Source organism: Phascolarctos cinereus, unplaced genomic scaffold (genome assembly GCF_003287225.1).
Source record: "Phascolarctos cinereus isolate Bilbo 61053 unplaced genomic scaffold, phaCin_HiC Scaffold_5;HRSCAF=322, whole genome shotgun sequence".
NCBI classification, from domain to species: domain Eukaryota; kingdom Metazoa; phylum Chordata; class Mammalia; order Diprotodontia; family Phascolarctidae; genus Phascolarctos; species Phascolarctos cinereus.
In genome coordinates this window covers 324,143,108-324,166,856 of record NW_027555958.1, presented here as the reverse complement: position 1 = coordinate 324,166,856, position 23,749 = coordinate 324,143,108, and the positions used below count along the sequence as shown (strand labels likewise).

The window sequence follows — 23,749 nt, the reverse complement described above, 5'->3', positions numbered from 1 at the left end:
TTCTGCTAAAACTTGTCAAATTGCTGCTGGCCTGACTAAACAGAGTAAAACTGATTTGGAAGATGAATGTATGACAAGGTTACTAATGCTGCTTGCTTTTGAAGCACAGATCCAGAAAGGGGTTGTTAGGGAATGCTAAGCTCCAACTCGAAAGACACCACGAGTTGGAGCCCTGTTAATAGAAGGTAAAAAAAAGTAGCTACTTTAAATGCCCTGTATCGTCCTTACTCTGGGTGCTAACTTCCTTGTGGAGATGGGTTAAAGACTTCCCAGGCCATGTGGTACCAGATTGCTGTTTGTGCCAGATGGAGCAACTACACGTAGTTTTGATGTACAAACTGGTGATTTCGTCAATGTAAGGGAACTTCTCTGCATCTACTCAGCAAACTGGCTCACAGAATTGCCTGCACAGGGAGATGTTAATTCACTTTTTCAAGGTCACAGCCTCTATGTGACAAAGGCCTGACCTAGGCCTTGGTCTTGACTCTAAGGTCAGCTCTTTAATCCACTGCTACTCCACACTGCTCCGTGGCGATCCGTAGACTTTCATCTTCCTAGCTCTTGGAGATCTCGAAGGCAGAAAACAGAGGGGAAGTGGAGGGGTGAGGTAATAAGCTTAGGACAGCTGCAACCAAGCTTTAGCCAGTTAATTCTATTCACGTAAATTTTGGGAAGTGAAATACGAGTTTGCTTTCCCTTTTTATGGGAAGGTCGCCTCATCTCCACAAAAAACACGTTTTCAAAACAACAGCTGCTGTTTGGAAAGCACTGCCCCGTTCTCACAAAGGTCTGGTAGATGCCTACCCACCCACCTATCCCCCCGCAGCCCATTCCGGGGATCTAGGATTCAAACCCTCTGCAGCTGTTCTGGGGGAGGATTCCATCGGGTTTTTAAATGCTAACGCCTCTGCCCGTCCCTTGCATTTGAGGCCGGTTTGGATTGAGGCGTTATGCATGGCCCCCCTTGCTTCATTCCACTTTTGCTGTGGGAGTGGCACCAATCTGAGACGGGGTTCTTCCATAAACTCCGGCAAATAGCCCGAGCTGAGATGTTTTTCCAATTTCAGCTTTGATATTGAAACTGGACGCTGCGTTGCTTATGAGAGAGGAGCAGCAACCTGGGCCTCTGGGGTGGGTGCACTGGCTCTAGCCGCACAGCTGAGGCGCGGCCCGGGGACAGGGAAGGGGCTGGGGGGGGGTGGAGAAGGAAGGAGGGAGGGGGCGGGGCCTCGGTGCCGAAGCGTCACGGGGCAGCGGGCCCATCCCCCTCCCGTCCGGACGGTGGCGGCTCCAGGCGCCATTGCCATCTTTCTACTAGCCGAGGGAGGGGTTACAAGTCAGGGTTCCCGGACCGCCGGGCGGGGTCGGGCCGAGGTCTCCAGTCTGGAGGTACGCGGGCCGGGAAGGCCGAGAGGACCGCGGGGGAACAGGCTGAGCGGCGGCCACGGGGCCCCAGGCCCTTCTGTCTGATAGCCCGGGGTCTCCGTCCCAGCGTTGCCCCCCGCCCGGCCCCGACCCAACGCCGCAGTGGGGGCGTGCACGCCGGGGGAAGGGGACCGTCCGCGGCGCAGGACCGTGTCCCCTCCGCTGCGCCCCCGCGGGGGCCAGGCGCGTGCCTGGGGCAGCATGGACGCGGGCGCGCGCGCGGGCGGCGGCGGCGGCTCCTCCGGAGGCTCGGCGGCGGCGACGGCGGCAGCAGCGGCGCAGTCCCGGGAATATAAGCTGGTGATGCTGGGCGCCGGGGGCGTGGGCAAGAGCGGTAGGTAACTCCTCGCGCCCGTCAGGCCGGGCGAGCTAAGTTCGGGGAGCGCGCTTGGCCCCGCCACCGGCCGGTTGCATTCCCGATCCCCCAAGCCGGGGCCAGCCCGCCTCAGTTTCCTTACGCGTGAAAATGGGGGTGAGGGTGGCGGTGGCGACTTGCCTACTTGGGCTTTTCCAGGGTGCCCCTGACTCCGAGCCCCGTCTTCTCATGAACTCTCGCTTCCTCTTTCGTAGCCATGACCATGCAGTTCATCAGCCATCGATTCCCCGAGGACCACGATCCCACCATCGGTGAGTCGGGCTAACCCCCCACCCCCTATAGAGACGGGGGGGGTGGAGATTCACACACCAACCGGCAGCATATCCTCTTTACCCCCCCCCGGAGCTTCCCCGTGTCCCCGAGTCTGCTTGACCAGGACTTCTTTCAGCCCTTCCCAGATCCCCTTTCATTGCTTCAGCCTCGTACCAACCTCTTCTGAAGACCCACATATTAGAAACAGTACTCAACTTGGAATCCAAGGACCAGGTGTCAGATTAGGCCATTGCTCCTTGCTTCCCTGTGTAACCTGGAGCTAATTATTTCACCCCTTTGGCCCGAAGTTTCTTCCTTAGCTGATTCCATATCTAAGTCCTGAGGTTGTGTGCAGCATCAGAGCCCATGCTATATCCTTTGCGGGCCACTGATGAAGGATGCACCAGGTTCCAAAAGAAGCTCCTCTAGATAGGGACTTTATGAATCTCTTTAGAGAGTAGATATTTTTAAAGTAACAAACCGTGGAGCAGAACCACCTGTGTAATTCTTCAGTCCTTGCTCACATCTCAGTGTCTATAAGCCATCCTATGTTGAGCATCAGTGGCACCACTTTTCACCTTCAGCTTTTATGGCTGGATGATATATTAAATTGAAAGGGGGAGGGGAAAAAAAGAGCTGAAATGCCACTTGCCTGGAGCCCTTTCTGGTTTGTCACTTCTCTGAAGGCCTGATTGGAGAGGTGCTATGTAACTATGAGTCAGCCTGTTCAAATTTCCACAAAGGGAAGCAGAAAAGCAAGTAGAGCCCACCCACTGAACTCTCGCTACCCCAGACATAGCCTGGACTTCTCCCCATCATCCCCTTCCTTTGCTTCTTGTTACCTGGAATTGATAAATTTGGCACGGACTTATCCAGTGCCTTTCTGTAGTTTTGACTCTACTGATAGCAAGAGACTTGGGAGAGGAGGAGATTTACTGTTTGCTTTGCTTGGGCTTTAAGAAAAAATTGTCATCCCTCTGAAAGGTGACTTTGTGATTTAATGGAAAGCACTGGATTTGGAATCTGAGAACCTGGGCTTCAGTCCCAGCTCTGCAACTAGTTATCTGTTTACCTTTTGAATTTGTACCTCTACTACCACCTGAAACATAGTAATTGCTTAATAAATGATTGTTGGAGGCAGCTAGGTGGTACAGTGGATAGAGCTGTGGCCTTGGAGTCAGTAGGACCTTCGTTCAAATCCGGCCTCAGACACTTGACACTTATTAGCTGTGTGACCCTGGACAAATTACTTAATCCCGGTTGCCTCACCAAAAAACAAGCAAACAAAAAAGATTGTTGATTGATTGGGTAATTTAACCTTTTTTTTTTTTGACTAGGCAGTGGGGTTAAGTGACTTGCCCAGGATCACACAGCTAGTAAGTGCTATGTGTCTGACGTTGGATTTGAACTCAGGTCTTCCTGAATCCAGGGCCAGTGCTCTATCCACTGCGACACCTAGCTGCCCCTAATTTAACCTTTTTAAATTCATTATCATCCTATGTAAAAGTCAGATAATTGTACTTGAATTCATTCATTCATTATCAAGTGCTTACAGTGTGCTAGGCTCAGGATACAGAGACACAAAATGAAACAGAACCTACCCTCAGAAGAGCTTACTTTCTGTTGGGGTCACAACAGCAGGTCCACAGTTAAGTAAATATAAAATCTGTGCAAAGCTTGTGCATTGGGGTAAAAAGAGGCAGCTTCTAAGAGCCTCTTTTAAGAGGTGGTACCTGCCCTGGGCCATGAAGGAACCTAGGGATACTGAGAGGCAGAAGTGAGACAATACAGGCTAGCGTAGGGGCCAGTCTGCACCCTGGAAAATGCAGCAGTTAAATCAGTTTGCCTGGAATGTAGAATATATGAATGGGAATAATGTACAACAAACCTGAAAAAGTAGGTTGGAGCCAAATTGTGAAGGGCTCTAAATGCTAAACCCAGCAGTGTGTTTTATACTAGAAGCAGTAGGGAGTCTCTGGAACTTTTAAAGCAGGAAAGTGACATTATCAGATGTGTTTTAGGAATATCTATACCTGCCTTACTGGGTTCTTCTGATGAAAGTTCTTTGTAAAAGTTAGAGCCCTATAAAAATGTCAATGACTCATTATCATCAAGTAGATTGTAAACTCCTTGAGAATTTTATTCATTTTTTGGACTTAGCCCAGTGTCTGGCATTTAAAACCTTGTTGATTGATCAGGGCACAAGATAATGTGACTATTACCCCCAAGTTCCAAAGAATTAGGGTTGATTTAGAAGGCTTACCTAATGATATTAAGAAAAACTTTCAGGGACCACTTTAGCTGCAGTTATGCCCTGGGGATGGCCTGCATGAAGTAGGTCAGGCAGACATCCTGAACTCCGGATGACCCATCTGGAAGAATTTCTGTAGGGGCAGGCCTCTGGGGCTCCTTACCCCATTTTCTCTGTAAATACAAAAGATTGCTAGTTTAGTCTGAGCCCATTGGCATGCCATAAAATGGACCAACCTTGTACATGGTCTTTCTAATGGGCTGGATCTAGAGAAGTAGAGGGCATGTTTTTTACATGCTGTATCACCCAACTGCTAACATTTACTATGGAGCTGTTCTGGGCATTTTAGAAATACATTTGGTTTTGATTGTTAAGTCATAGGCTCATCAGATTTATAGCTAGAATGGAACTTGGCTATCATCTCATCCAGCTCCTTCATTTTACAGAAGAAACTGAGGCATAGAGAGTGAAGTGATTTGCCCATAGTCACACAACTGCCAGAACCAGGATTTGAATCTAGGATTTCTGACTTCAGGTCTGTTTGGTACTCTTGCCATTATATCAAGTTACCCACTATAACTGGATTGATGAGTATTCCAGAAACATTTGAAAAAAATGATAATTCTGTATGTTAACGCCTTATGAGGAAGCCATATTCCAGGGCAGTTAGGTGGCACAGTGGATAGAGCACTGGCCCTGGAGTCAGGAGAACCTGAGTTTAAGTTTGGCCTCAGACACTTGACGTTAGCTGTGTGACCCTGGGCAAGTCACTTAACTCCGATTGCCTCACAAAAACAAAAAAAAAAAAAGGAAGCCATATTCCTGGGTTATTTTCCTTGTTTCCTTTTTTAGACAGAGTTATAGCCTAGAAGGACTTGAGGGCAGGGAGGGATTTTTCATGTTACAAAGACACATATCTGTAGTCAGTGAATGTTTGTTCCTGAATGTCAGTTACTTGGTCAGTACCAGCCAAAGAAAAAGGATGCTTGCAAGGTCCAAGTGGATCTTTCAGTTTTAATAGTAAGGATTGCTCCAGCAAAACGAAACATTGCAACATTTAAAAAGAGTTTTAAATTTGTCTTTAGTTTTCAACAATCACTTCCATAAGCTTTTGAGTTTTAAATTTTTCTCCCCCTCCCTCCCCTGCAACATTTCTTTTTACTAGATGTCTTTAAAAGAGATTATATTGCCATTATTTTGATATTATATAAAATATCAATAATAGGTAGAAGAATGAAAATTTTCTTAGACTGGATTTTAAAATATTTGTGAACAAAAGACATCAATAAAGACTTACAATTTTTTTTAATTGTAATGTAGTGTACTTAAATGAGGCAAATCTCGTTTGAGGGCAGTGGATTTAAAACATTTCCCTAAGAAAATGTAGGTCCTTAGGGAACTCAGCCTGTACCTAGGTCTGCTAGAAAAGGACATAATGGTTAAAATAAGATCTCATGTGTCAATTTTACTCAGTCCTGTCCTTTCTTAGTTTTTATAATGGTATACAATAATAGCTAAATTTCTGCATGTCTTCCCTTTTGTAGAAGATGCATATAAAATCCGAATTCGTATTGATGATGAACCTGCTAATCTGGATATATTGGATACAGCTGGACAGGTGCGTGGTTTCTAAAACCCTTATTGCCATGAGAGAAGGCTTTTTAAAGGGATGGGAAAAGTTTACATAGATGAGATCACTACCCCAATTCGATCTTTTTGTTTTCATGCACTCTGACTCAGGATAGCAGGTAATCAATACACTTCTTCCTTTTTCTGGAGCAACTAGTTACTGTATCTGCCTCTAGTTCTGACCAACCAGAATGTTCCATATTTCTTTTGTAGGCAGAGTTCACGGCCATGAGGGACCAATACATGAGGGCAGGTGAAGGATTTATCATTTGCTACTCCATTACGGACCGTCGAAGTTTCCATGAAGTTCGGGAATTTAAGCAGCTGATCTATCGAGTTCGACGGACAGATGATACACCCGTGGTGCTGGTGGGAAACAAGTCTGATCTGAGACAGCTGCGCCAAGTAAGAATCAAGAGGAAGCCTCTGTCGGGGCTGTCTGACGCCTTCTCTCCTCATGTCCCTTTATCTACTTTTACTTTGAATTGAAATGTTAGTACTTTGTCCTCTCAGTGGGGGACTCCTGAAAACCTCCCTGCTACCAAAATTACATGAAAACGTGTTGAATGCAAACTATTATGGGGAACTTTTTTTGTGAAAGAAACAAATCTTAGGTTACGACATTAGGCAGACCGCATGGATAGTGGAAAGGGCACAGAAGAGCTGGGTTTGCATCCCACTTCTGCCACTTTACTACCTGTATGATCTTGGGGAAGTCTTCCAACCATTCTACACTTGAGTTTTCTCATCTCTGAAATGAAGGGAATAGGACTAGATCACCCTGAGGTCCCTTCCAGCTTTAAATCTATGATGTTTTGATTCTCTGTTGTAAAAGAGGCTCAGATGACTTATGGAGACCACCTTAAATAAGCAGGAGCAGGACCCTGGAGGTCATCCTCTAAAACAGGTGAGCTGCAACAAGAGGAGCTTAGTTCAAAGGTTTCACTTCCTGATAACACTGTCGAAGATGACTTAAGAGAAACGATGGAAGACTTTAGGTAGAGGAGACACTCATGACTGTTTAAAACAGCTTCCCTAAGAGCAGGAAGAGAAACAAGAATGCTGAGATCCCTGTTAGCTTTTAGACTTAGTGTAGGGTGGGTCTCTTGGTTTAATCACTTTATCTGCCTGAAGTATATCATCAAGATTATAGAATTTGATGCATACAGTTGTTTAGTTTTTCAAAAAGTTAGACTCAGATCAGTTGGTTTTAGCATGAACTAGTGCTTATTTTATTTCATGACCTCGTGGATTTTAGAATTGGAAGGAAACGTAGAAGTCACGGGTACCATCTCCTGCATATTTCAGAAGTCTTTATTGCCTCCTTGATCAATGCTTTTCTTCTCTCTGCCTGGATATATTTAATAATGAGGAGCTTATTACCACACAAGACAGCAGCTTATACCATTGGCAGGGAACAATTTTTTTTTTACAAGGAACTTTCTGTTGTGTTCTTTCTCCAAGGTCACCAAAGAAGAAGGCATAGCTTTGGCCCGTGAATTCAGTTGCCCCTTTTTTGAAACTTCAGCTGCATATCGGTACTACATCGATGATGTGTTTCATGCCCTCGTGAGGGAGATCCGTAGGAAGGAAAAGGAGGCAGTGCTGGCCATGGAGAAGAAATCTAAACCCAAAAGCAGTGTGTGGAAAAGACTGAAGTCACCTTTCCGAAAGAAAAAAGATTCAGTAACTTGAAGGGACAAATTAAAATCTTTGTGCCTGTGAACTGCAGCACATAACCAGAGCAGTCCAGTGACCTGCAGAGCTTGCTCTTCCTCGTTTGGACCATTGTATTTTTAGATAAGGCAGAGATGAAGGGACATACCTACTGGGGTTTTCCAATGAGGTGGTATTTGGAGTAATGTCTCCTAGTTTTCAGGCTTATGAACCCAGTGGGACAGTGCTTCCATTTTTGTTTTAAATTGTCACTTTTGAGTTTAATCCATAAGTACTCTGAACTCAGTTGTTGGTGTTAATATGTTAGCACAAAATGTCTATACCCAGGGTGGGGTGTATCCCTCATGGGAGCTGCACAAAGCTCCCAAGAGAATAATTTTTCTGCTGTGCAATCTGTATTGTCTTTCAACTTTCAGTTTCCTGGGGTTGCCCCAAAGGAGGGACCTTTGTCTTTCCTTTTCATACTCTGCTTTCTAAAAGCAGAGCAGAAAGTCAGCCCAGCCAGGAAACCTATTCAAGTCAGTGCTAAAGATCATCAGATAGCTGGTGAGCTGACTCATGTTGCCATGTGTGAGTTGAAAGACTGAAGGTGGTGAGGACATTAAGTGTGTGTGCAGGGGCTTGGCTAGAATAGATACGTGAGCTAACCCCGAGATCCTCATAGCATACTAATACAGGCCTCGTTTTCCTAATACGTGCCCAAATTGCCATGTCTACTGGGATAGGTGAATACAAACAAAACAAACACAGTGGGGTTTCTCCTGTAGTTCTGATTTGCTTGGCTTACACAGTTTTGCATTTCTTTAGCCTCACTGAGGTTAATACTATAGAAACCATCAGAGGATTGCCAAACCTCATTATATAAATCCTAATCCCGCTTACCATCATCTTGGTTAGAAAAAATGTTCAAGAGGCATATGGACCAGTACATATATCTGCCTTGCTTGTAATTATTTTTTTAATCCTTCATTGCTCTCTAAAAAGACAGTAGTGCACTGCCATGGGGAGGAGCAAAACCTAAAGACATGATCTTTTAGGCTCCTCTTCACACTGTTGAGATCAGGTGAAGTTGTATGTGTGCCTTCTGGATATCCAGAGTCACTAGACTCGGTGCTTAAAAAAAACAACAACTAACATTTGGATTTTACCCAGTTGCAGCTGGCATTAAAGGGGCTGTATCTTTAAAGTTTTGAGTTCAGTTTATCCTTGAATTTCCTCATGAGAACTGCCTTGCCTGTGTTGAAATGCCATCAGTGATGTCGTTCTCTGTCTTGTCAGTATTATTTTGACAAGAGAGCTTAGAATGTATAGAGATGGGATTCAGAAGTGCTCAAAGTGGGGCAGCTAGGTGGCTCAGTGGATAGAGCACTGGCCTTGAAATCAGGAGGACCTGAGTTCAAATCTGCTATCAGACTAAAAACTTGACACTCACTAGCTGTGTGACTCTGGGCAAGTCACTTAACCCCAATTGCCTAAAAACAAATAAAAGCAAAACAAAAAGTGCTCGAAGTAATTTGTATTTGCAGGATAAAACCACCTTTCTCTGCTTTGACCTTTTAAGAAGATGACCTTATATTTATATAGCACCTTAAAAAGAAATAAAATTCCCTGTTCTACCCTTCCTCAGATACAAGAGAGAGGATAGGGTGGGCAAGTTTGTTTTCCCCTTATGGGTTTGAAGAAAAGTGCTTGTTTTATCTGGATTTTGCTACTAGGTAAACTATGTGCTGCAATATTCAAGACAAGTAAGAAAGCATGACCCAAAATTAACATTCAAAGAGAAATGACTTTCAGGGTCCTTTATGGTTTTGGGGTCAGAGTGTAGATAAAAGAGTACAATAAAGCTGCATTGCACCTTATTTCAAATGTCTTAAGACACAAATTTTGTGAAAGACATGAAGCATTATATTAATTATGAAGTCATTTATGTCATCCCAGAAACTAATAACTACAATAGTGAAAAATGTTGTTCCATGTTCATCCCCTTCAACCCTCCCCCCCAAAAGATCTGTAAGGCAAAGGGGAATTCTGTGCCGTGTAATAGGAAAAGGAAATAGCTGGCTTTTGTTTTTAAGATTATCACTTCTATTTTTTTTTTCAATTTCTGTGGTCAATTGGCACATGTTTTTTAAGCTCCTACTATGTGCAAGGCACTGTGCCAGGTGCTGTGAGGGCTACAAAGCCAAATAAGGCACAGTCCCACCTTTCCTCCAAAAGATTACTGTCAAGTGTTTAAACTTACAATCCACGAATTAGCCAGGTTAACTAATCCTTTCTTTATCTTTAACTTTCAGGCCTTTTTAGCCTATTACTTTTGGAAGCTGAAAGGCAGTACAACCAGGCCAAATCATTAAATTGCTGCATCTAGTAGGATTTGCTTTCAGGAAATGGGAAAGGGGGCATGTTTGATTTTTGAAATGACTAGTTAAGTCAATGGCAAGTCCTTGTCTGTGATAATCAGGAAAAGAAAGATGTGCTTTTCACTTATTCACGTATATGAAGATATTAAATGTACTTGACAAAATACAGAACTTTTTAAAAAAACAGCCTTAGTGTTTGCTTTTTTTGGTCTGCTTGTAAGTGAAAGGGCTCGGAACCACACTATAGCATGACAAAAGAAGTACCTTTGTATTTTAAAAGAATTTAAACCAATATGTTATAGGAAGACAGATTTTGGCATGATACAGGGAAAATTTGCCAAAAATTAGAATATGTAATGGACAGTCTCAGGACATCATCACAGGTTGTCAGACAGAGGTTACGGCACCATGTATCTATAAGAACGGGATTCCTGTTCTTCGAGGATTTGGACCTAGTAGGTGGCCTGTGAGGTGCCTTCCAACTCTTCTATGTTACATGATTTTATGACTTTTTTATACAAATACACACAGACACACCTTCATTTGGTCATATACCCTCTCTTTGCTCTCTACTGCGTTGTGTTTCAAGGGGTTGCCAGAGAAATAGAAGAGGTGGTTTCTGTCTTCAAGGAGCCTGTGCCCTCTATGGATACATCAGACAGATATGTGAAAAAAGAACGTTTGAAACCTTTTAGAGTGTGAACTTAATAGGATAAAAGACAGTGGGATGTGGTGGTTAGAGGATCAGTCTTGGACTCCTGCCTCTGACACAAACTAGCATTGGAACTGAGGATAACTTGCTTATCAACAGCCCAGTGAGCCAGGCAACTCTTCAGATTATAAAGTGCAGATAAGTTATTAATGTGCATCTCTGGAGGGAGTTTTCCACACACGGAGTTCCCCTTACTCAGAAAATCACATGCCCAGACCAAAATGTGTATGTGTTGTGTGTGAGACAGAGATTAGATTTTAGAAGAGTTATGAGTATAAATGTAAACACAAGGTTTAGGTTAGCCGCTAAGTCAGTGTTTTACAAACATAAGTGTTTCTTCACTTTTTTCATACTGTTTAGTACCTCCTATATACTTCATAAAAGAAAATTTTCTCAGCTCCTATGCGAATGTTTTAATTTTGTAAGAGCATGTCCTAAACCCAAGCATTAAAAACAACACTGGTAAATAATTTGTACTTTTCAAAAAATGTTTATAACAAGTAACAAATGACTTTAATGTTCAGGCTTTTAAAAAATTTTTTTTATTAAGAAAAAAATATTAAGCACTTACTATGTGCAAACTTTTTTCATGAAAAGTTTCTTGATGTGATGTCAGTGATACTGCTACTTATAGTTCTTACTCAACTACTTTCTAAGATATTTTTTCTTTGTAACAGCCATAGTGGAAAATTTCTATTTCACACAAATAAGATGTGAATGGTAGTAAAATGTGTATTGCTTTGTATGTACTTTATGTATATGTGATACATACGAAGAACTCTTTATCAGTGGAAGAAACATAGAATTTTCGGGTTCATATGCTTGCTTGTATTATCACTCTTGTTCAGATGAATTATAACAAATGTCTCATATGTGACCAAGGCATAATAGGTTTCTTATCCATTTTTATTTAGGAATATGTAGGCCTTTAAGATAAAATGAGGATTTCTTTTATAGATTTGTCAAGTGATTAATAAGCGATTATTTTATTTCATTTTATGCAAGGTATTTTTTAAATTGGGCAACAATTTTTGCCTCTAACTTTAATCATTGTGGTCATTTTGTCAGTCTGTGTCAGAGCATGAATCTGAGGCCCTTGTATTGACTTATTTAGAGTACTCAGTTTTTTAAAAAGCATCCAGCAAGTACACAAACTTCAGGAGGAAATATTTATAAAAATAATTTTATTTTGTATTGTTTTTGCTAAGAAAAATGGTGGCATCTTGGATCATCTCGACCTTTGTCTTGCCACTGGACTTCAGTGACTTTCAAGGCTGACTACTTTGCACAGCTCTGCCTCACTTAAATCCAATTCATTCGAAAGTCAAGAAATCACTCTTTGTGATGTTATTGGTCCTCTTTAAGAACAAAGGACAAACAACAAGGAAAATGGCATTTATTTTTGGCTCAAATACACTTTGAAGGATGGTGGCACAAGAAACGCATAATTTGTAACAATAGAGAAGTGCTCTGATCCGTTGCCACCATATTGTCACCCAGTTGTACAAGGAGCCTTCCTTTTCATGGACTTGTTTTTTGTAAAGTTGATTGCTGTTGCAGTAATTTGAAAAAATTTGTACCTCCTCACCCATTTCTCAGTCTAAGGGATTATCTGTAATTCAGACAAGGTATCCAAATTCCACAAGGGATTACTACATTGTAAACTAGTACTTGTTGGCCTCCATTTGGTTGTAATGTTAATTGTGTTTTGTTGGTGCAAAGTACCATGCAGTTCTCCCACAACTTGATTTTCATTTTTAAAAATCCATCAATTGAAAATTCATCTTGAAAATTGAAAATTTATTTTTAATCTTGGCATTGCCATCAACAAGTTTATAAAGTAACAACATACACACAAACATATATCATCAAATGAGCATATTTAAGTGTATCTGTTGCTTCACCCACTTGCAATGTAAAAATTGGAATATGTTAGTTTTAATTTGATCAAAAAGGTTTTTGGACAAATAGGCAATTTTCTCACTGTATTATTTGCATTTGGAACTATTCAAAACTGCTTTGCATTTGATTCACCAAGTATTGTTTCAACCATTTCAACAGATGCAGGTAGCACCAATGTTTCTCCCGCTAAATTAGGCTTTTTAAACCTGGTAATTTGGCTGATAACCTAATAGGATACTATGGAATCTTTCTGATGTCACTGTTTTTGAAAATTTGTTTTTGCTCTAAAGCACCTAATTTCCCCTGGAAAAATGTTCTTTGCCAATATATTTTGCATGGAAATTTCAAAATGTTTTAATTTATTAGGTTTCATGCAACTGAAATATATATATATATATTTTATGCAGAGCAAACTAGCAGTCTTTCCTCTCCATCAATAATAATTCTTGTGAATCCCAATGATATTATAATGAATTGGATTTGTGAATTTGGGCTTTTTAATTTGTATTCATGTACTTCTACTTTATTGTCTCTGTACTAATTTTAGCCTCTCCAGTGGATTTTCACTTCAAGTCAGTTTTTTGACTATGAAGGGATTTTACTTTACTTTAAAAATTAGAAACAGTAAAAAGTTTAAGAGAAATTTAGATGATTGACAGTTTCAACCATCTATAGCCATTTTCAGCTTGTTTCAATTTTTTTTATAAATTGCAGGTTTGTTGTTGTTTTTAAAAACCAGATTATTATGCTATGCTTACCAACTCACGGGACCGTCAGTCTTAAGGGGGAAGCAAAATGAGGGGACTGGGAAACTTCTAGAAGTCCTTGTGAGCGTAAAGGGTGTGAAATTCCAAAGAGCAGTTTGTCATTAAGATGGGCTTCAACTCAATAGTGAGAAAATATCTCTCATCTTTGCAAGATAATCCTAGATTTGCCTATCTTACTATCTCTTCTGGTCAGCTCTTCCAATATTTCACCTGCTGAGTGGCTAGCCCTTGAACTTTGGTACTAGAAAACTTAACAGAGAAAAAATTCACAAACTGAACTAGGAAATTGTAATTCTCTTACTAGAGATGGCTTCCCTGTCCCCTGGGATGAGTCGAGTAAGAGCTTCCATGGAACAAGTTCTTCGCCTCTTCCCCTCTTCCCATCCTCCCCCATGACATGACACTCCCAGAGGAAAATCCCTGAGGAACTAGGCATTCTGTTTCTCAGGCAGTAGCATTAGGAGATCATCTGAGAAAGTAGTTACCACACTTAGATTACACAGTTTTCATCATTTGGTCTGAAAAACAAAGATGGGTGTCTCAGTCACTAATCCCCCTTGGCTGGGTGTTGCATTTCTTTGCTCCCTTGTTCTACCTGCTAAGCCTGTTTGCATTTCACTTCCAAGAAGGAAGCTCTGTAGCTACTTTTAGCTCTCATCTGAGGGAAGGGAAGACATTCCTCCATTTCAGATTGCCAAAGCTGGTGCTGAACTCACCTTTGCTGCCTTTTTGAGGCTGTGTTGGAGGGGCCTAGGATCACGATTGTTGTGTTGAGTCATTTCAGTTGTGTCAGACCTTTCATGACCCCATTTGGTATTTTCTTGGCAGGGATACTGGAGTGGTTTGTCATTTCCTTCTCCAGCTCATTTTACAGATGAGGAAACTGAGGCAAATAGGGTTAAGTGACTTGCCCAGGGTCACACAGCTAGTAGCATCTGAAACTGGATTTGAACTCATGAAGAGGAGTCTTCCTGACTCCAGGCCTGGCACTCTGTCAACTGCTCCATGTAGCTGTCCCAGAGATAAGATAGATTTTCGTTTTTTAGGAAAGTATGCCCAGACAATGTGAGTCCCTGTTTCTCTACATAAGCTTTAAGACTTGTATCTCTCATAGCTCCCTGAGGTTAGACCTAATAGAAAATCTGGAGCCCAGCCAGGTATGTTAATAATTAGAGAAAGCTGCTTATTTATTCACCTAGTGGAGACTTATGTGAATGTTAATAATGGTTTACATAACCCTTCCCCCTCAGTCTCCTTTCCTCAGAATGATTCAGTGGATAGAATGCTGAACTCAGATTCATTGAACCTGGGTTCAGTTCTCCTCTTAGACACCAGCTAACTGTATGATTCTGGTCAAGTAATTTATTTAGCTTCTCAGTGCCTCAGACGATAAGACTCAGTGCTCCAAGACTGTAAGTGTAGAACAGATATCCATTAACATTGGTCTAAGGAATTATCCTCATTGGACATTTACTGTATCAGTGAAAACACAGGTTCAGTCCGAAATACATTTATGTGTATGTGTATACACACATATAGTTGTATAGTTGTATTTAAATATACATACCTATATATTTATATGGATAAATACATCTATTTCTTGTTCAGTTGTGTCCAACTCTTTGTGGCCCCATGGACACCAATGCTGCCTGTGGGGTTTTCTTGGCAAAGATGCTAGAGTGGACTGTCATTTTCTTCTCCAGTAGATTAAGGTAAACAGAGGTTAAGTGACTTGCCCAAGGTCACAGCTAGTGAGTGTCAGAGGCCAGATTTGAACTCAGGTCTTCCTGACTCCAGACCCAGCACTCTATCCACTGAGCCACCTAGCTGCCTCATAAACAAATAAATATATGCATACATATGCACATGTACAAATACATATGTATATATGTTAGTACTGCAAATCTATTTATATCCATCTTTACATATGTATAAGTATATATGTATATATAAAAATGGTAGTGATGGGGAAGCATGCAAGGGCTTGGAGTAATGGAGTGACATTATCAAACCTGTGACTTAGGAGTATTAATCCTAAAGTAGTTACTGGGTTGGGGCAGCTAGGTAGTGCAGTGGATAGAATGCTAGGCATGGAATCAGGAAGATGAATCAACCTGAGTTCAAATCCAGCCTCAAACTCTTACTGGCTATATGACCCTGGGCAAGTCACTTAACCCCAGTTGCCTCAAAAAAAAGTATACACACACACACACACACATTGGTGATGATTATTGTCACCATTATTACTATGTAGGATTCAGAAACTTCCCATCAAAAGTTAGATTTGCGTTGACCTTCAGACCTAATCCTCAGAGTGGCTGAGCTCTGGCTGGCACAAATCTGTGGCTTTATTTGGTGATCTCAGATGATGGAGTTGGGTGTAATTTCTTCTTTCCTCAGCAGCACATGTGGCTTCGCCATTAAGTCACCCAGCTTTCTGAACAAAAGCTAAGGGGTGGGGACCAAGCTTACTTCCTGCCCTTCCCCAGAGCTGGTCACTGCTGCTGTTTCCAGTAAGCCTTGAGCCAAAGCAGAGAATCATCCAAGCTCCAGAATCACCCTTGTAATATCCTCCCCACACAAGAACCTTTGGGAATGTGTTTTGTTTTGGTTTTGAGGGGAGAAGGGTGGCCTCAAGGGTCCTGGGTGCACATATGCAGGGGAGCCCCACATTTGTGTTGAAATCAAGCCCAGGCTGACAAAAGCCTCCCTTTTGTTCCATCTAGAGCTTCACACATTGGTCCCATTCACTGGTCATCCAGCCTGGACATGGCTCTGAGCCCAAGACAGTGCCTTGCACTCAGTGAAATGTTTTGTTAAATTGAATTAGATAGAGTTGGACTGTTGCCCATTTCCCTTAGGGGTTGGCTCTTGGGGCCCTGATAGTCTAGGGTCGCTCATCTTTCTGATAGGTGTTGACTCCCTGTCTGCTGGAGGTGATCTGGGTCGGTAGCAGCAGATGAGTAAGGGGGAATAGAGGAGAGAAGATTAACAGATGACTGTCCCTAGGGCAGCAGTAATTTCATTTGTACTTGAAAATAAATGTCTGAGGAGAAACAGCTGGTATGTGTTGGTGTATGCAAAGCACAGGTAAATTCCCTGTTCCACACACCTGTAGGTGGCCCTTAGGAAAATTTAACCTAGGCAATCCAAGGTAGGGGAAAGAACACCAGCTTTGGTGTCAGAGGAGCAAAGTCAAATATTTGCCTCAGCCTTTACTCCCAGTATAACCTTTGACAAGTCAAGCAACCTCACGCCTACCCCTACTCCCACTTTCTTCATCAGCAAAGCAGGGATAATAATACCAGGATAACACCTATCTCCCAGGGCAGCTGTAAGATTCCAAAAAGAAGTGCCAACTATTAGGACACATAAATGTCCATTACCGTTATTTGATGGAATGATTTCCTATGAACATTCAATTCAACAAACCTTTATTAAGCATGTACTATGTGCAAGGCACTATGCTAGGCACAGAAAAAAATGATGTGCCCTTAAAGTAGCTTATATCCTGTGGGTAGGAAGGCACAATTTATATTCAGATAAGTAAAAAAAAAGGAGAGTAATTTCAAGAGGGTCAGAGGATTCACAATTAAGGGGAATCGGGTTAGGCCATGAGTAGCAGGGGCAGCTGACCTCTGCTTTGAAAGGAAGCTAGAGATTCTAGAAGGAGGATGTGAGGAGGGGCTGCATTCCAGAGAAGGGTAACTGCCTGTGTAAAGACAGAAGCAGGAAATGAGTGTCACGTACTGGGGACAGTTAGCAGGCCAGTTCAGATTAGAAACATAGATAAGGAGCTCAATTGTGACAGGTTTTAAATTCCAGGCTAAGGATTTTTGAAGTTTTATCTTGATGGTAATAGGGAGCTACTGAAGGTTTTTAAGTAGGACAGTGACATAGATCTGTGTTTTAGAAATATCAGTTTTGTACTTGCATAGAAGATGAACTGGAGGAGAAGACTAGAAGCAGGGAGATTAATTAGGATCTATCACAGTAATTAAGATAGAGGTGAGCAGGTCATTTAAAGTAAATTAGGTACCAGTTCCCAAGCCCTTAAAAAAGGGCTAGTTATAGCTAAATTAATTCAGGTTTCTCATTTGCAGCGCACCCACTTCTGTACCTGTCATGGTCTCTGAAATCCTCAGGAGACCAGGCCAAGTTTGGAGGGGTTTGGGTGTTGCATGAACAATGGCATTTGACTCTATATAACAACAGGCATCAGGAGCGTATACAGAACTGAAAGACAGTTATTTCTCTCAGAATGTCAGTAGCTTGTTCCATAAGAAATGGTGAGCAGAAAAACCTGGAAAGACTTGTACGAACTGATGCTGAGAGAAGTGAGCAGAACCAGGAGAACATCGTACTCAGTAACAGCCGCACTGTGCAATGACCGACTTCGTTAGACTTAGCTCTCTGGAGCAATGCAATGATTTAAGACAATTCCAAAAGCCTCATGATGGAAAATGCTATCCACATCCAGAGAAAGAACTGTAAAGTCTGAATGCAGATCAAAGCATACTATTTTCCCTTTTTTTGTTTTGTCTTTCTTGTAGTTTTTCCCTTTTGTTCTGATTCTTCTTGCACAACACGACCAATGTGGAAATATGTTTAATATGACCATACATGTATAGCCTATATCAGATTGCAGGCCATTTGCAGAGGGGGAAGTGGGGGGAGGGGAAAAATTTTAAATTCAAAATCTTATAAAAGCAAATGTTGAAAATTAAAAATAAATAAAATATTTTTTAAAAATGTCAATAGTTGACTGGATCCTGCAAGGAATTCTTACTGCTTTTAAAATTCTTTAAAGAGCAAGAAGTACATATATAACTCCCTCTCCAACCCCACACCCAATTCATTCAAATGCCACCAATTGAACAGAAGGTAGGTGGTGAAGTAGATAGATTAGCAGGCCTGGTGTTAGGAAAGCCTGAGTTCAAATCCAACCTCAGATACTTACTAGCTATATGACCCTAGGCAAGTCACTTAACCCACTTTGCCTCAGTTTCCTCTTCTGTAGAATGATCTGGAGAAGGAAATGGCAAACTACTCTAGTATCTTTGCCAAGAAAACCCCAAACAGGGTCATGAAAAGTCAGAACACTAGTTGATTGATGATAGCACTGCAATATCTCTCAAATTCACCTCCTTCTTTCCTCTCCATTCCCCTCTTCCTAGTCTACACCCTCAACATCTCTTTGCCTGGACCATTTTCAATAACCTTCTAACCAATCTCTTGCCTCCAATCTCTCAAATTCATCCTCCACCCTGATAGATTATCTGGGGCTGGGTATACTTATCCCTGGGTCTGGAGAGGCACAGAAGAGCTAAGCACAGCTCCCTTCTCTTCTTGGCTTCTTAGAATCCCCGGGCTTCCTTTGAAGCTCACCTCTACAAGAAGCGTTTCTGGATTCTTCTAGTTCTTAATGTTCTCTCCCTCTTCAAATAATTTTGTATTTGTTCATTTGCTTACATATTGTATTCCCTAGTAGGTGGTAAATAGGAGAGCTAGGATTTGAACTCAAGGCTTCCAGCACTGTCTAGTTCTCTTTCTACCCTTGGTGACTTATTTGGTCGTTTTCAACTTTTGTGACCCCATTTTGGGGTTTTCTCGGCAAAGACTGGAGTGGTTTGCCATTTCCTTCTCCAGCTTATTTTACAGTTGAGGAAACTGAAGCAAACAGGGTTAAGTGACTTGCCCAGGGTCACACAGAGAGGAAGTTTCTGAGGCCAGATTTGAAGTTTGGGAAATGTCTTCCTGACTCAGGCCTGATGCTCTATCTACTGCACCACCTAGCTGCCCTGTTGGTCACATTCCTCAAAATGACAGTCCAAGGTTAGAATTGACAGACCAGAGCAGAGGCATCACTTGGATTAAGCCATGAGGGTTTTGCCATGGGGTTGGAAATTTAGAGGGTGCCAGCAGCACTGTCTTTGGGTGATTTCCTTCTTCTTTAGCAGCCTAGAAATCTCAGGGTGTCTGGAGGGGTCTCTGTAGCCTACCTCCTGATCTTACCTGACCTCCTGTAGCATGGAAACCTCATAGTGCAGTGAGGTAGAACCTATAAAGGTTGACTTGGTTTCATTTCCCCAGTTTCAGAGAGACAAGCCATACTGAATGTGAATCAGTCTTTATTCTGCACTCGTACTGTGCATTAACAAATCCAACATACAAGATAGCGTTACATAGTGTAAGGTTAGCATCACAGCGTTATGCAATGTCACACAGTTCATGTTAGATGTTTTTTCTGGGGTTTTTTTTGTTGTTTTTTCTTTTTAAAATTTTTGACACACTGTTTTATTTAACTGTTTTAGACATTTCTGAGTTTCATTTTTACAAGAGAAGACACAAGGTAAAGAAAGACCACGTCGGAGAGGGATTGTGGTGAGGGCAGTGTCCTCACCTTGGTGATGGTGAGAGCCTTCCCGGACATGCGGCCTGCCCTCCTCAGTCCCTCCCCTGAACAAGCTGTCTCTGTCCAGAAAACCAATTATGTCTGGCTTCTGGATTGGGAGCAAGCTCTATTCCAATTCAACAGGGGATTTCTCTTGGTGTTTCCTCTCCAGAAAGAGCTAGAAAAAAGGAACCACTCTAGAAGGGGGCTTTTGATGCTGATAAAAGCTCTATTCTTCCTAGAAGGGAGATGCCCAGAGGCCAGGCAACCTTCCAAAGACAAATGACAATTTCCCAAACCTATTCCTGACTCCTAGAGAGAGTCTTGTGCAAAAAAAAAACACGAAAAGAAAAAAAAAGTGAGGCTGTGACTCTCTTGCCTACCAAATGAATCCTAGGAGGAGACAGTCCTCTGGCTCTGCCCTGACAGTGAGCCTTGGAAGGAACAGGCCAGAAGACCACAGCCAGCTATGAAACTTTGGGTCAGCAAAGTCAAGGTCACCAATAGATCAGGCCTGAGGTAGGTGGGGAGAACCTGGTACAGCCACCCCTGTCCCCAACATTGTCTTTCTTTGAGAAAGACAGTCATGGCAGTCAGCCCCCTCCCCCCACCCCAGTTTCTATTGACTGTTCCCCTATCCCTTCCCCACCCACTCACTACTCAGGAGATCCAAAAGATGGGAAGAATAAAGCTACCAGGGAAGGTGGGAGAGTGGAGGGGGGGGGCGGTGGGAGAGGAAGGGGAGAGGCAGTTTTCCCAAACTTATGTCTGGAGGAGCTATAGAGGCACACACACAGCTGGGCCAAGGCCCAGCTATCTCTACCAGTTGCTTTGCATTGTTTCTGGGAAGGAAACAGAAGTGGGGATGCTCAGGGATTTCTGATCTTTAGGCATTAAGGCGATGAAGAGGAACCATTTCCATTTCTTCCTAAGCGGGCTTCAAAATGCGCCGACTGGATTTACATTAAACTATCTCAAAGTGAGCTTTTAAAAAACCAAAAAAAAAATTATTTTCTTCTACGTATGATACAGTATTTACAATCCTCCAGGCACAGGACAGAGACTAGTTTTCAGAACACAACTTAAAGGTGGGAGGAAATTTGAGCTGGAATGCTGGAGGAGGAAGGGAAAGAACTGGGATAGGGAGGGACACTCTTGTTATCTTTCTACCTACTTAAATCTTCTTGTTTTCAAGAGATAGTGATGAAAAAAAAAAAGAAGAGGATGATTTTTTTTTGTTGTTCTTTTGGGAGGAGTGAGCTGGAAGGATTTTTGTGGCTTTTTATTTTTTATTTTTTTTAATGTCTGCAGAGCTACCTGGAAGGCTCAAGGCAAGATGTACATCCTTTGATAAGCTATCTGACTTTTCTGTAGCCCTCCTTGGAAGCAAACTGGGGAGAACTTTTTAAGTGTAGTGATACTTCATTGGTATGCAGATGGATGATCATCAGGAGCCTGGCTCAGTCTCTAACTTGGCTGATTCCTTTTGTAAGCTGAGGGATACCCTATGTGGCATTATGTGTTCCACATAATTCAGGCTATCCCCAGGGGGAGCTGAGTCTTTAAACCATCTCAAAACTAAGGGAAAGATCATTGGGCTGGGAGATAGGAGACCTGAATTCTCTTCCCAGTTTAACCACTGACTTACCTTGAGATTCTGGACAAATGGCTGAATTCTCAAGAGGCCCTGTTTCACCATGTATAAAAAACTGATTAAAATCCCTAAACTATCCCCACTCCCAATTCCCAGGGATGTTTTGAAACCCAGTAAGGTTATACATGAACTTTGTACTTTTGGGGACTGGGAGAGGGTGGAAAAGGTGCTATAGAAATCCAAGGGTGGTGGCGACACCCTTTTTGATGAGGGTGGCACTTTTTGACTTGAAAAGCGCTATAGGAAAGTGAGTATCACCATTATTTTTTTTCCCTAAGGGCCATCATTGAAACTTCAAGAAAGAGTCATTTCTGAGAATATTTGCCTTTGGAGAACAAAAGTTAAACCCCCAAATAAGGCTCTAGGCCAATTCCAGAGAAATTCCTTGGACAATATTTAGAAAAACCAAAGACCCATCTAACCCTTTAAACCACTGTCAGATTTTAGTCCAGCCACCAACGGATGACTTCTGTATATAGCAGCAAAATGGGCAGGCCGGAGTCTTCCTCTCCTCCCTTCCCTGATCCTTCTCATTTAGAAAGAGGATGAATATGGTATTTAGGGACCATTACACAAATAGCAAGACAATGGCATTCTCTTTGGGTCCTGGCCCTTTAGATTTCCCTTCCCTCCCCCTCCCCCTTTTGCCATAAGAAATCCTCTGAATTGATGATTTCATGGTCCTTATGGGGAAAGTCTGGCTGTGTCACAAACCCAAGTTTCATCAGGTCAAGCCCTAGTGTTTTGCTACCTATATGCAATCAAGGGACAGTTATCTGTCAGCCATTCCCACAGCTCATTTAGCTAGATTTTTCTTTCTATCGGTAAACAAAACAAAACAAAACAAAATATAATCCTTTCTACTGCCCAGCACCATGTTTGTTTCTTGGCTGAGGGCAGATTTTTTTTAGCTTTTGGCTCATTCCTTGGTTAGGCCAAGGATCTCTCCCACTCCCTGGGAAGAGGCCAGAAAGGAGGCCGAGACCAAGATGGTGGATGAGGAGATGAGGTGTTCAACGGCAAAATTTGGAGTTAAAAAAACCAAACAAACAAATCACAACACCCTCCAGAAAAGCCTGGTAAAACAGAGGCTAGTTTCAGGTGAACCTCAGCAAACAATTCAGCACAGAACACTTTTTCATGGATTAAAATCGATAACTCCATATTGGAAGTTACACTAATTGATTCAGTTTGTATTAGACATGCAATTATGTGGTTACATTGTTATATATATAGGCTTGTATGGGGTCTTTCACTCTTTTTTCCTCATTTTTTTTCCTTTTTCCTTTTTTTTTTTTTAAATTTCTAGTGCCTTGTAAAAGGAAAAAAAAATCCTCATTGCTAGGAACCAAGGAACCAATCTGTTGCTGGGGTTGTATGAGGTGTCCTTTGTGGGTTGTGTTTTGTATGAAAGTTTCTTCTATGACTAAAATGAGGTTTTGAGTCCGCCTCTCTCCATCATCTCCCCTCCCGCCAATCCTCTGGCCATCCCACCTCCCCCCCCCAGGTTTTGGGGGGAGGGAGTCAGGATTAGTACTCGCTCAGACTGTGCCACTTGGCTACTGGCTTGCGTGGGCTCTCACAGACCTCTCGCCAGTGTTCCGCACCGGCAGCCGTGACACTGTGGGCCCCCAAGATCAGCCTCCCCACCACCTCGTTCTTGGTGGTGCGCTCGAAGTCGATAACGAGGAACTCGATACTGATATCAGGCAGCAGGTCAGTGGGGATATCGTAGATGAAGGACTCATTGAAGACAGGATTCAAAGTGCACTTCTTCACGTGGGTCTTCTTCTTGGCAATGCGCTTCCTGCCGTAATAGAGGTTCATCTTGACGTAGGGATCTGGGTGCCCAGGGCAGTGCAGGGAGAGAGAAAAAAGGGAGAGACAGACCTATGACAAAGTTCTCCCTTATTTGCCACCAAGGCAGGGATTATAGCTATGGTGCCCAACCCCAGAGTCTGACTTGTCAGGGATACGGTGGAGGGCACTCATGCTTGAAGCAAGGAATTGGACTAGATGACCCCTAAGATGCTATCCAAACTTAAAATTCTAAGGATAAACTACATTGACAATCCGATTCAGCTGATGTGTGGATTAGCTTCTTTGTTAGAAGTGATGGCTTTATGGGTAGTTGGAGGTGTTGGTGGATATATTTGGGACCAAAGGTAATATAAAAGCAAAATATAGCAATAAAAATGTTTAAGAATAAGAAAAAAAGATTTTAGGTCTCTATTGACACATGCATTTTGAAGAAAATGGACAGGGTATATTCGCTAAATGGGTATTGGCCAAATGGGTGAATAATGGACTGAAAATCTAGGGTCAGAACCATAAGTAGGGTGAGGGCCTA

At 42.4% G+C, this 23,749-nt stretch overlaps 2 protein-coding genes across 2 annotated transcripts in view; one reads left to right on the top strand and one right to left on the bottom strand.

The window, feature by feature from the left end:
• The first annotated feature begins 1,249 nt into the window (after positions 1-1,249).
• On the top strand, positions 1,250-10,156 carry RIT1 (Ras like without CAAX 1). The gene is made up of 5 exons (XM_020991566.2): positions 1,250-1,759; positions 1,996-2,052; positions 5,849-5,922; positions 6,147-6,338; positions 7,398-10,156. The coding sequence occupies exons 1-5, from the start codon at positions 1,627-1,629 to the stop codon at positions 7,626-7,628; spliced, it is 687 nt and encodes a 228-aa protein (XP_020847225.1). The 5' UTR covers positions 1,250-1,626; the 3' UTR covers positions 7,629-10,156.
• A 9,309-nt stretch (positions 10,157-19,465) lies between these two features.
• SYT11 (synaptotagmin 11) overlaps positions 19,466-23,749 on the bottom strand; it is a 32,934-nt gene continuing 28,650 nt past the window's right edge. Inside the window, exon 4 of the mRNA XM_020991954.2 lies at positions 19,466-23,240. Within this exon, the coding sequence (XP_020847613.1) occupies positions 22,930-23,240 (311 nt within the window). The 3' untranslated portion in view covers positions 19,466-22,929. The remainder of the gene's footprint in view (positions 23,241-23,749) is intronic.

Coding starts and splice junctions, on each gene's coding strand:
- RIT1 (XM_020991566.2), top strand. CDS start 1,627: ATGGACGCGGGCGCGCGCGCGGGCGGCGGCGGCGGCTCCTCCGGAGGC. Junction 2,053..5,848: donor GGACCACGATCCCACCATCG/GTGAGTCGGGCT, acceptor TCCCTTTTGTAG/AAGATGCATATAAAATCCGA. Junction 6,339..7,397: donor ATCTGAGACAGCTGCGCCAA/GTAAGAATCAAG, acceptor TCTTTCTCCAAG/GTCACCAAAGAAGAAGGCAT.